The 13,765-nt window shown below is 42.0% G+C and overlaps 1 protein-coding gene across 6 annotated transcripts in view; it reads left to right on the top strand.

Moving 5' to 3' along the window:
• The window catches only part of EVL (Enah/Vasp-like), a 160,775-nt gene that overhangs the window by 93,920 nt on the left and 53,090 nt on the right, over positions 1-13,765 (top strand). For all 6 annotated transcript variants that reach the window (XM_058567686.1, XM_058567689.1, XM_058567690.1 and 3 more), the window contains 2 exons: positions 1,905-2,073; positions 10,510-10,687. In XM_058567686.1, the coding sequence (XP_058423669.1) occupies positions 1,905-2,073; positions 10,510-10,687 (347 nt within the window). The remainder of the gene's footprint in view (positions 1-1,904; positions 2,074-10,509; positions 10,688-13,765) is intronic.

The raw sequence follows: 13,765 nt of genomic DNA on the forward strand, positions 1-13,765 counted from the left end.
TCCTAAGCATATTCTCTTAGAGGATATGTGGTTTCAAGCTCCAAAACTCCGAGAAGGCAAAGCATAGTACTGTTTTGTTTTTTTTTTTTCTTTTTTCTCCCTGCCAGTATAATATGACTATCTTCTGAGAAGACTCACGCCTATTTTGATCATCACTGATTTCCCCTTTAATATTTGTTGAATGAATGATGAATTATGGAAAAAAAGGTGCCACACAGTTGTACAACAAAACCCTTATGATTCACTCCTGAGCCATCTGTCCACAGACAGAGCCCTCGACACAGGCTTGGATGGCTGATGTCAAGCGTACCCTAGCCTCCTAAACCCCAGAGCAGAGCTGAGGGGTCGGCCGCAAGATCGAGACCCAGCAGCATAGGCATTCAGAGTGGGTTTCAGACCCAGCACTGGCACGTTCAGTCGTTGGCTGGACAGTCGTAAAATGTTCATAGGGATTTGTGCAAAGTAGGTGAGGGACTATGTGTGGAAAGGCTTGTATATGCAATGTACACAAAATTCTCGTGAAGAGTGTAATAATCTGTACACTGGATATCCACCATCCCTGAGTCATCGGGGAGCTGGGTCCCGAGGAAGCTCAGCCCTCTAGACTCGTAGAAACTGACTACATAGGCTGACTACATAGGCTGGGTTGAGGTTTCTAAGTCAATGAGGGCTAATCTCCTAAAAACCACTGTTTTGTCACCCAGAGACTACTGTGGCTGGGGATAGGGATCTTTTTCAAATATTTTGTTTCCCTGCCTTTTAAATATGGTAAAATGAACATAATGTGACTTTTTCTTGACTGCTGGTCTCATCGTTATGATTATCCATTATTGTATACACGTCTGCTACTATATTAATTGGCCCCACATTGTTGGGCTTCAACTTTTTGTTTCTAATTCGCCAGTTGTGTTTAAATGCCTCCCTTTCTGATAATGGCTGCCCCTTACTGCTGTTGGTGTGCCTGCCTTCAACAACCACATCTTACCGTTTTAGTTTGGCAATGCTAATATGCTAGACACTGAGAAAGTAAACGTTCAAGGTTATTAGGCTTGTATGTACGTGGAGAGGCCAGTGGGCTCTGAGAGACATCCTCTAAATACAGTGGCAGGAGTTGTAGTGCACTGATTTTAGTGGTGACTCTTTTCTCTCTACAGGGACTTCTTTTGCTTCCCCCCTGGTTTTCTGTCATAGTCTGAACAGATGAACTTGCTAGGTAGATGTCTTCAGCAAAGTGAGGTGCAGCCATCTATTTATTTTGATGTCCATCACACTGTTCTCTAGAAGATCACCCAATAATCATTTTATTGTCAACATAGCTTGTATGATGCTACCCTATCATAATATCATAAATTGGGCATTTTCTTGGATGTTGTGAAGAATATTATCTATGTCATGTACTCTAGAGTCAGACAGAACTGGTTGGAAATCCCAAATTTAACCCCTGAGTACCTCTGTGAATTTGTATAATTCTTTCCAAGTCTCTGAGCTGCTCTTTCCTCCTCTCCAAAATGGGGGTAATAAATAGCTACTTCCTAAGATGTGGAGCTTAGGTGCTTTAATGCATTGTCTTCTTCAACGCAGTGCCTAGAATACTGTAGACAGTTGGCAAATTGTAATTGTGGTTCCTTTCTCATTCAAGTGCCTTTTCCCCTGAAAGCAAAATTGTGAGTCTTTTTCATGCTATCGAAAATTTTTGGCACAGAACCTCTTCTTCACTCCCCAAGGTCTTTGGAGAATGAAAACTCGTCACATCACAGAGCAGCCCTTCCATAGACAGTTGGGAGCTCTGGCACTTAGAAAGTTTCTTTGTGTCAAGTAGCAATTAGTCTCTGTTTCAGAAAAGAGCAAAGCCAGCTTCCATCCCTTGTAGCTGAGGCTGACGCTTGTTTTCTCTTGCTCTGCAGTGAACAGAGTATCTGCCAAGCCCGGGCTTCCGTGATGGTCTACGATGACACCAGTAAGAAATGGGTACCAATCAAACCTGGCCAGCAGGGATTCAGCCGAATCACCATCTACCACAACACTGCTAGCAACACCTTCAGAGTGGTTGGAGTCAAGCTTCAGGATCAGCAGGTGAGTGCTGGAGTAACAGATTATACCTATGAACCTCTGCCACACACACGCAAGTATGGTGAAAAGAGATCAGAAAATAATAAGGTCAAGATTTGGAGTCAGAGGATCTGGGTTCAAATTCTGACTCCATATTCTCATGCTCTGAGGTATGAGACCTTGAGCAAACTATCTTTTCTGAACTTCATTTTTCACGTCTGTCTTCTAGATTCACATCAGTAATCCACACCCTGCCTATCTCACTGTCTTATTGTTGTATTAGAATCGAATAATAGATGTGAAACAGCTTTGAAAAATATATTGTACAAATGTGTTAGTATTATTCTGTACCTACATATCCATAAGTAATATGGCTGTGAAGATTTTTGGTTCATCAACCCCCTAAGTCTTACTTTGGAAGGAATATCAAGATGATTTGAAGAACCTGGGATCATTTCTCTCCCTAATAGTACATCCTGGGCAAATCAGGTAAGATGATTGTTGAGTGTACGTGGTAAGTACCTGTGCAAATACAAGGTAAATCCACGAATAGTCGTGCCCACATAACCAAGACCAAGTAGTCTGGTGTGACATGGACTAAAATAGAGACGTAGAGAAAGGGGTTGTGTACTTAACCACAGTGACTTTGGTTAGTACTTCAGTCTTCTCCCTCCAGCTCTCTTCTTTTAGAGATTGACAAGGACATTTTTAGCAGTAAAGTTAACAGATCTGTAGTTTCAGCATTTATGAAAAACTCTATCTAAATAGCATCTTCTGGCATCCTTTGTTGGTCAAGCCTTGGCTAAGTTGACCAGCAGGTTAGCTGCTGTCTCTGCAGGAATCAGCATGCTAGCATTTAAAAAGAGAGAACGGAAACTTAGGACTCTATTTTTAGTGTGTTGCCTATTAAATGGGTTTCTGCTTTGGCCAAAATAGCTCTGTTAAGTTTCAGATTCTTGTGGCTAAAAACAACATCCCCACTTCTGGACCCCTGATAAGAAGTAGTCTGTCTAACCTGGAACTCTTGGTACCTTCAAGGGCATCTCTTTCCCTTGTTGATGAGCCTTACTGGTAGGAAAGATTTCCTAGAAACCTTCTAGACGCTGCTTCCCTGTTCTTCCAGTTCATTGATTCTAGTCCTGCCTTTTAGAGGCACACTGTGGTATACATTACAGGATGTATAGCACCCTTAGCCCCAATTATGGTGACAACCCAAAACATCTCACACATTTCCATAATACCATGGGTAGGGGCTGGTGTGGCAGGACCACCCTGGTACTCACCTTTGACATAAGGTTCATTACCTAGTTCAGTTCCTGAATCATAGTGGCTGTTCCCTAAGTGATTGCTTTTATTATGACAAGTTTTCCATTCCCTTCATGCCTCTTGGTTGCCCTCAGGGGCACACTAGGAAGATAGCATGGTGTGCTGGAGAGGGCATGGGACTGGAAAACTGGATTCCCTGAAACCAACAAACACCTTGTTCTTAGGGACCTCAACACCTCACTGCTCCTTCAGAGGAAACCACAAGTTGGGGCTCATTTGGGAGGAAACCTTTTCCCCATGCCGGGAGGGACTAGCAGCAGTCCTCAATGATCTCCTGGATAAATTCAAAGAGGCTGTGTTGACTCTAACCTAAAGATCTCCTAGAGTCTGACAGAGAAGTTATCAAGACAGCCTTCCACTTGGAATTGCATGTTCAAGAAACAGGCTCCTAGAATGCGATTGAGACTCTCTCCCCAAATGATGGGGAATGTTAGCTAGGAACGTGGAGAGATTCTTAGTAAACCCAGGCATTAGAGAAAGTGACAGGAAACCTGGTCCATAATAACTTTGATGGACCTCAGGAGAAAAGATTGATTTTCACAGGTCTGTTTTCCAGTCAGTATGGATTACGAGGTCAAATATTTTGAGAGACAGCGATTCCTGATTTTAGAACCAAATAGGGATATGTTACATGTTTAATGCTCTTTATGGCTATGGAGCACTTTTCATGTTTATTATTTCAGTCTCCAATAATCCCATGAGGATAACGGTACAAGAATTATCATCCCTTTTTGCTAAATAGGTGGATATAGAACCAAGTGATCATTTCTGGAGAAAAGGACTGGTAAGTTATAGTATCATTAGCCAAGATCTAAGCTGATCTCACACTGAAGATGAAAAAAACAAAAGATTTTTAGTTGAGAAGGAGTTATGGCCACCAGAAATATTAGTGAGTTCTCAGGCTGAATTAATAGAAGTAGAGGTCCAGAAGGAGGGAGACGATAGTCCTGCTCTGTTCTGCACTGGTCGTACTTCACCAAGAATATTGGGACCAAATGCGAGGGTCGCAAACTGGAATCTGTAAGGAGGAGGGCATACAAACTGGTGAGAGGTCTGAAAGCAGTGTAATAAGTAGAATAATTGAAGGAATAATGAGATATTTACTTGGGGAAGAGAAAAACGGAAGGGGGCATGGCCACACTTTTCAAATCTCTGAAGGGCTGCCATGTAGAGGCAAAATCTCACTTTTTCTCTGTATTCCAGAGAACAGAACTAGGAATACTGCATGAATACTATAATGAAGAAGATTTGAAATCAATAAAAGGAAAAACTTTCTTACAAGCATACTGTCGAAAGATGGAATGTATTGCTTTGTGAGCCCATGAGCTAGCTGGCCATTTGCTAAGAATTCTGGGAGGGACATTCCATCATTGGGTAGAGATTTGGATGAGATGAGACCTCAAAGGCCTTTGCCAACCCCGTAGATTCTGTGGTTTTTAGATCCAGATGAATAAGTGGATCAGGAAGACAGTTCTCCACCATCAGTGTTCTTTTTCTGTAAAGGACTCTTGACTATTTTCACTCAGAAGCCTCAGAAACATGTTGAACAGTATTTGGAGTTGCAAGGCCTTCCTTTAAAAGAACAGCAACAGCACTCCCACTTATTTCTACACTCCCCAAAATAAAACATATGCAGACATTGTCATTGTGGGCTCCTATACAAAAAGTGTGACCTTTTAAAATAAGGTTATCCTTCAGCAATTGTCCAGATTAGTCCTACCAAAGCTTGGAGAATTATTTTTAAAATAAAGCTGATAAAGGCACAGATTGAAAGTAACAGAGTGGAAAAAGATAAATCTTACTAATACTAACCAAAAGAAACTAGTGTAGCTATATTAATATTATACAAAATAGACTTTAGGGAAGAAGTATTACTAAAGATGAAAAAGGACCTCTTTAATGATAAAAGGATCAATTGAAAAGGAATACATAACATTCCTAAATTTGTATGCATCTAATAATATATCTTCAAAATATATAAAGCAAAAATGAACAGATCTAAAGGGAGAAGTAGACAAATCCAGAAGCGTAGTTGGAGATTCTAATCAAAGCTCCAAGAAACTGACTGAACAAGCAGAAATAAGTAAAGACGTAGAAAATTTGGATAGCATTATTAACCAACTTGACCTAATTTACATATATAGAAACTATAGCCAAAACCCATAAAGTATACAGTGTTCTCAAGTGTACATTGAACGTTTACCAAAATAGACCATATGCTAGGCCATAAAGCCAGTCTCAACAAATTAAAAAGGATTAAAACCATACAGAGTATTTTGTTTGACCACAGAGGAATTAAGCCAGAAATCAGTAACAGAAGGATAACTAGAAAATCTCCAAATGTTTGGAAATTAGGCAGTACACTACTAAATGAGCCATGGGACCAAAAAAAAAAAAAAAATCACAATGTAAATTAGAAAATATTTTGAATGGAACAATTATGAAAATGCAATGTAGCAAAATTTGTGGGATGCAGCTAAAGCAGTACTTATAGGGAAATTTATAGCTATAAATGCATATTTTAGGAAAAGAATGACTGAAAATCAGTGATCTAAGTTTCTATTTCAAGAAGTTAGAAAAAACAAAAGCGAATTAAACCCAACAAAAGTAATAAGGAAAAAATAAAGACAAAAACTAAAATCTAATGACATAGAAAGGAGATATACAATAGAGAAAAGCAAAACGTTTTTGGTTCTCTGAAAAAAGAGTCTCGATAGACCCATACATAGTATGGTCACTTGATTTATGACAAAGGCACTGTTGCATTCACTGAGGAAAAGATGGCCTTTCAACAAATGATGCCAGAATAATCAGACATCAATATGAAAAAAAATCTTTACCCCTAGTTCACACCATACCCCAAAATTAATTTAAGATAGATCATCACCCTAAATATGAAAAGTAAATCAGTAAAATTTCTAAAGGAAAATATCTTCATTATATTGGGGGAAAAATATCTTCATGACATTGAATAGGACACAAAAAGCATTAACTATAAAAGAAAAAATTGAGTTGGTCGTCTTTAAAGTTAAGAAGTTTTCTTTATTAAAAAGACGCCATTAGGAGAGTGAAAAGGCAAGCTGCAGACTGGGAGAAGATATTCACTGCATACGTGTATGTGTATATATATAGGTGTATATATGACAAAGAACTCATATGAAGAATATATACAGAACTCCTACAAATCAATAAGAAAAAGACAACCTCTTTTAAAAATAGGCAAAAAGACTGTAAAAGGAATTTCACAAAAGAGCAGTGGAACAGAAGAAATGGCCAGTAAGCATGTGAAAGATGCTCTGCATCATTGTTCATCAGGGAATGATGAACAGATGAAACCACAATGAGGCAGTTCTACACACACACCAGAAAGGCTACAATTAAAAAGACTGATAATACTAAATGTTGGTGACGATGCAGAGCAACTGGAGCTCCTATGTATTGCTGGTGGAGCAGTAAATTGATACAGCCTCTTTGAAAAACAGTTTGACAGAACCTACTGAAAATCAGTACACACCTACCCTATAACCCACTGCTGGGTATATAGCCAAGAGAAGTGAGAGCCTGTGTCCGCTAAAATACATGTATGAAAATATTCCTAGCAGTTTTATTCATAACAGCCAACTGAAACTACGCAAATGTCTATCAACAGGAGAATGGATAAGTTATTTGTGGTATATCAAAAAATGGAATGTTATGTAGCAATCAAAAATAATTAAACACTTACAAATGCAATAGCATGGATAAATCTCATAGCCATGATGTTGAATGAAAGAAACCAGAAACAAGACAGTACATACCATATGAATCCATTTCCATGTAGTTCAAGAACAGGCAAAAGTAACTGATAAGAGTCAGAAAGTGGTGACTGTAACTGGTGATAAGAGTCAGAAACATGGTCCTCTCTGGGGAGGAGCATTGGGAGAGGGGCATTAAATGAAGCTGATCCACACCCCAAAGGGAGCTTGCAGTCATGTACACGTTCTAAGCAGAGTAAACAAAGGGATGGAACCATTAGGTAGGTGCAGAGATTTTAACTATCAGCCGAGAGGTCTGTCTGACAGTTAATGAATGCTGGCTACCTCTCAACAGATGGTCAAATGACATATCGGCTATGTGTTACCTGCACAGACATCCAAAACACACTGCGTGACTCTCCTTTTTTAGAGGGCACTTAGCAGTACCTTTTCAAATAGTGAATGTAAATTTTTAGATGGTCGTGTCCGTTGGTCCAGCAGTTCTGCTTATAGAAATGTATCCTGTAGAAATACGTGTTCACATGGATATATGCACAAGGATATTCAGTGCAACATTATTTACCTACCTTCATTTTACCTATGAAGAAGCTAATGTCAGTAACTTGTCCAAAATTATTCAACTGCAGAGTAATAAAGCGAGATTTTTAACCTAGAACTGTTTGACTCAAAGCCCACTGCTTGTTCCTTGTACCTAGCACCATAGTTGTCTTCAGAGCAGTCTAGACTGTTGTGGGCTGTGTCTAGCTAGCAGGCGGCAGGACTTGGTGAGCAATCCCTGTACTCTAGGTATAGACAGAACAGAAATGGCAGTCCCATTTCTGCAGTCAGATGAGAGACCAGCAGTGTGCAGCAAAGAACCCAGAGAACTTCTAGAACAGGAATGTGTCCTCTAGAATGGCTCCCTCACACTCTCCCAATCTAATATCTGAAAATCTCCACAAGTAGACAATTGATTTATGAGGCTCCAGAGGTTAGAGCTAGGACCAGATTGGGAATTATCAGAAGAAAGATTTTAACTCATTATACTGGCGATCAGAAGCAGCACAAAGTCCTAGGCTACAGACTTGGCTTCTAACTTCATTTCTACCATTAACTTACTGTGTAACTTGAACAGGTCACTCATTCTCCCTGGGCCTCAGTTTTCCCAACTGTAAAAAGAAGATTGAGTTAGATATTCTCTATGGTCTCTTTGAGTTCCTTTCACTGATTATTTTGGCCACACTGTTTCCATATTCTGGCTAGGCATCAGCCTCCCCCAATTCCCACGTACCTTAAGTCTCCCTCCAAGAACATAGCCAACCAGAGATTTCAAATCATAGGATTCTAAATCTCATTTCCCCTGAACATCCCCTCCAGTACCTGGAGACAGTGGTCATGATACACTAAAGAGTCTTCTTTTATCTTGCTTCGGTATCCTCAACCATTTTTGACAGAACGTGGTTCCCAGACCTTCTTCTGTTTAAAACATTTCCCTCTGGCTTGCTCCAGTTTGTTAATATCCACTAAAAGCAAAGTACCAAAAACAAAAACACCTGAACACAGAACTTCTGGTATGGACTTACCACGGCAGAAAAGAACAGGGTGTTATCCCTCACTCCAGTCACTACACCACTGTTAATGTGTCCTCTAATCTTAAGAGCTGTTGAACCACAGGTCACTATGTGTCTTATCGTGCATATATGCCACAAAACTTCCAGCCCTTTTTCTGACGATTTAGAGCTACACCTAGAGAGAGAACCACCCCAGGAACCTGGGTATAGATGTTGGTCAAAATTTCTGTGTGTCAGTATGTAACAACTAAGTTATGAAACAGTTGTGTTTCTTTAGCTGATTTAGCACACACATTCTCTTTCTTGCTTGTTCTCTCTCTCTTCACTATAGAACAACTCAAACCCACCTTCTGCCTGGCTAAGACCTGGATAAAAGCTGTTCTGGATATTGCCCATATTTGCTGTCCTCTGGCCTTCTTTTATCCAACAGCACAGCAGTACGGAGCAGTAAAGGAGAGTAATACATCAGAGCTCTCATCTTAGTGCCCCACCCAACTAGCAGAGTGTCTTGGCCATGTCCCTTTGTATCTCTGAATCTCTTCCTGAGCTAACCTTCCTGACCAGGGACAGTGGACAGAGTTATCTCCGACTTCAGATCACAAAACCCTGGAGCCTCAAAGCCAGAGGAGATCTGAGAAATCGTCTTGTACCTCTCCTAAAGCAAAGTTCCTTCCATCGCATCACTAACAGCAGGCCATTTAGCTTCATCCAGACTCTGCTTGCATACTTTCATATTTAGGGACCTTAATATTTCTCAGTTAACACTTGTTGACAACCTGCTGTGTGCCAGCAGCTGTGTTAGGTGCTTTCACATGCATAATTTAATCCTTACAACACACTGTGAGGGTGCCATACCATAGCCATATCACATTCTTCCCCATTTTACAGTTAAGAAAACTGATGACTAATAAGTTCCCTGATGTTAGATCATGTGACTCCAAGCAGAGGGGATAGGGACACAGAATAATGGCTCTAGGCCTCCCACTGCTGTCACTGTGCCCCACATACTAAGTGTAGTCTTGAAGAACTTTGAAATAATTCTCCGTTAAGTGTCTGAAAGAGCAAAGTTTAGAGGTCAGGTGGACCTGGTATGGAATCCCCTGACTGCTTGTAAGCACCTGAGTGTCTACATTCTGTCTTAGTCTTCCCTGTATCTTTCCCTGCTGGGTCTGGCATTGCTCCTGACAGTCCGTTGATGTTTACTGATTGATTAATAATGAAGATATTAATAACACTGTATATCTGTGACACCTTAACTTTTCCAAGTTATCCTTTTAGCTAATAACCCATTTGTTAATGCATTCTAGGTACTAGACACTACGCAGAAGGCCATGGGAGGCATAGTTATGAATCAGGAAAGACTCTTGCCCTTAAGGATCTTTGTGTCTAGAAATCTACATTAGATATGTGTCACAATGTGACCTCTGCAGTAACCCTGTGAGGTCGGTAGAGCCAGGATTATTATCCCCATTTTATAATTGGAGAAACTGAGCCCCAGAGAAGTGCAGTGACCACCTTGGGTGACACAACTGGGAGGCAGGACCAGGACCACGACCCAGGGAACCTGACTCCCAGCTCAGGTCTCTCATCTGGAGGTTGTGACTACACAACATTATTAGTTAGGTGAAATAACTGGTTTTTCAAACCCTCACTGTTCTATGGATCATGTTGAAAAGACCCCTGGTCATGCTTTCCCCTTCTTCTGACCCCATCCTCATCTCCGTGTCCTCTTATAGCTGCAGGGGACACAGTATCCTTGCCCCATAGCAGCTCCCTCCAGCTCACTTACCTTTTATTTATTTACATGTGTTTCTCTCTTTCCCCTCCAGGTTGTGATCAATTATTCAATCGTGAAAGGGCTGAAGTACAATCAGGCAACACCAACCTTCCACCAGTGGCGAGATGCCCGCCAGGTCTACGGCTTAAACTTTGCAAGTAAGGAAGAGGCAACCACGTTCTCCAATGCCATGCTGTTTGCCCTGAACATCATGAATTCCCAAGAAGGAGGTAAGCGGGGCTTTGTCTTGGCCTGGTGCCGAGATCCTCTGCGTTCTCCCTCTGCCCTCCCATAACTCTGGCTCTCAGGGTGTTCTAGCCCACGACTGCGTGGAGCTGATGTTACAGGGGTTCTCAGAGAAGCCTGCTGCCTGCCTCTCGCTTCAGAGAGACATTAACAATTTGAAGGAGGAGAGAATCACGTTTTACATCTTTTTGCCGTTTGTGAGATACAGATTTCTACTGATGTGTCCCTAGAGCTATATATCCAGATATGTTTTACATTTTTCATCCTACTTCGTATTCTAGAACACATATTTAGCAGAGATGAGAGGGAACAAGGGACAGTTTATTCAATTATTAAATTATTCATTCATATGTTTAATAAACTTTTACTAAATAATTACTGAGTGTAAGAAACTGGCTAGGCAGAATAGATAAGAAATGAATAGATGGAGTCCTTCCCCTCAAGACACTTAGTATTTCGGAGTAGATTCATAAGCTGCTAATTATAATGTGTTGTGATCATCACTCTAATAAGGCACCAGCAGGGTACTTAGGGAATGCAGAAAGGGAAGTAAGTTCCTGCCCATCTGGGCTGCCAAGGGAGGCTTCTCGGGGCTGGTGACATTTGAGCTGGAGTTTTGAAGGGTGAAGAGTTCACAAGGCAGAGGTGGGAGTGGGCATTCCAGGCAGAGGGAACAGCAAATGCAAACAGCTGTGGACATGAAGGCTCGGCATGTGCCAGGAAGGAGTCTACTGCAGTGTGTCTGGGGCCTAGAGTACAGATAGGAGAGAGGTTGGAAATGGAATTGGAAGGGTGGTGGGGATTGCACAGTGGAAGGCTCCTACCTGGAAGAATTTGGGTGGGCTTGCTATTTGGTGTAGACAGTGCAGGGGTGGGGTATTGGTGCTAGCAAAAGTTTCTAAGCAGGGCAGTTAAGCAAAGAAGCAAAAGTACACGTGGCTTTTATTGGAAATGTGCAGTGTCAGCTTCAGACGGAGGACAGAGGCTTTCCAGGGCACGGGTGTCTTGATGGCCATGGATATGGTCTTGCTCTTTGCTAGAGATCTGACCTTGGTAGAGCACGGTAAATAAGAACTGAGCTTGGAGTCACACTGCTCGGTTTGAGTCCTGGTTCTGTCACTTTCTAGCTGAGGAACTCTTGGACAAGTTACTTCATTTTTCTGTGCTGCAATTTCCTTATCTATAAAATGGGGGTGGTGTGGGATTATTTTTGTGTTTACATGAGCGAGAATGTAAAATGTTTAGCAGGCTGCCTGCAAATAGTAATCACCCAGTATTAGTATTTGTGAGTATTATTACTCTCATTGCTGCTGCTGCTGCCAGAACTGGAGTGGGAAGTGGGGAGACATGGTTCTTACAACCTGGAGGGAGCTTTTAAATGTCTGCTGTGCCTGATATGTTGGAGCTTTGGGACCCAATTTAAACCCTCGGAGAATTTTTTTAAGTAAATACAGAACACGTTTTGAGGATGCTTCCCATAGGTCGTACACAGAACGAGTGGGGACTTGTAGGGTGCTTTCCCGCCGTGGAAAGGCTCCAAGGTTTGCAGTTTTTCTGCGGAGAACTGGGCTGTGTGGTGAGGAAGCTGCCCCACCACAGCGGTATTGAGTGACAAGCACAGGGCCTGAAACATGGTAGGCACCCAGTGTTTATTCAGCTGTCTTTTTTCCACCCAAGAGCCTTGAGCTTCACAGGACAGTGAGTCGAGTGTCAAGTTTCCCATCTGAACTACCTCACCTGCCCTAGGATGTGCGAGTTAATCTTTATTTTATCTGTACATATGGATACATTGAGGGGCAAAAAAAAAAAGGTTTTAGTTTAATCAGATGACTAGCTTTTTCAGAGCAACTGCGTAAATTAAATAAAAACTTCTAGTTACTTTATTAAATTCACCATAAAATCACAAGGAAATCGGTTAATCCACTTTCATTTTCAAATAAGAAAACTGTGACCCATTATGTGGAAATAACTTACTGGTGTCAGTTAGTAACTGAGATCCAGAACCCAGACCTCCTATGTCTCCTTTGGGTTGAATGGATATCTTTGTCGGGGTGAGAGTGGGGGGTCCCCAGCTGGTTTGGGGTGTGTGCTCACAATGCGAGAGTGGCTGATTTCTAGCTTGCATCAGGAGTAGCAGTTGCCCATCCCAGTTTCTTGGCCGTAGCCCAACTTCCTGCTTCTATAGGCATGACCTTTCATGGAGGGGAGGTCCTGGGCCCACTGCGAGTTAAGCTTTTTCTTCACCTGAGGTGTAACCTACCCACACTGCCATGCACAGGACTGAAGTGTGCAGCTCGATGAGCTTTTACACGTGCGTATGCCAGGTCCCCCCGCCAGGTCCTGATGGAGACCATATCCCTCTCGCTCCCTCCCCCGGGACAACTAGGATGTCAACTTCTACGATGACAGAGCAGTTTTGCCGTGTTTGAATTTCATGTAAATAGACTCATGCAGTGTGGACGTTTGTGCCTGGTTTCTTTCCCTCAACATTGTGTGTGAGGGATTCATCCCTGGAATTGGGTGTCTCCGTAGTCAATTCTTTGTCACTGCAGTGTGCTACTCCATGATGTGCTGTGCACATTGATCCATAGTTTAGCCTTTAGAGCTCACGTAGTACACAGACAGCCTCTCTACCACCCATCTCTGTCCACCAGCGACGGCCTCTTGCTGCCAGATAATTGTGATGCTTTTGATTAAATCCTGTCAGTATCGGTAAATTCCATCCTACCCTCCCTCGGTGGGAAGCAATTTGCTGTAGTGAAAAAAGCACTAGTTTAGGGCAGCTATATCTTTTTTTTTTTTTTTTTAAGATTTTATTTATTTATTTATTTTTTCCCCCCAAAGCCCTAGTAGATAGTTGCATGTCACAGCTGCACATCCCTCCAGCTGCTGCATGTGGGATGCGGCCCCAGCATGCCGGAGAAGAGGTGCATCGGTGCGCGCCAGGGATCCGAACCCGGGCCACCGGCAGCGGAGCACATGCACTTAACCACTAAGCCATGGGGCTGGCCCAAGGTATATCTTATATTAAGTCTTTGCTCTGCCACCTGTGGCCTTGGGAT

Source organism: Diceros bicornis, chromosome 24 (assembly GCF_020826845.1).
Source record: "Diceros bicornis minor isolate mBicDic1 chromosome 24, mDicBic1.mat.cur, whole genome shotgun sequence".
In the NCBI taxonomy this organism is placed as follows: domain Eukaryota; kingdom Metazoa; phylum Chordata; class Mammalia; order Perissodactyla; family Rhinocerotidae; genus Diceros; species Diceros bicornis.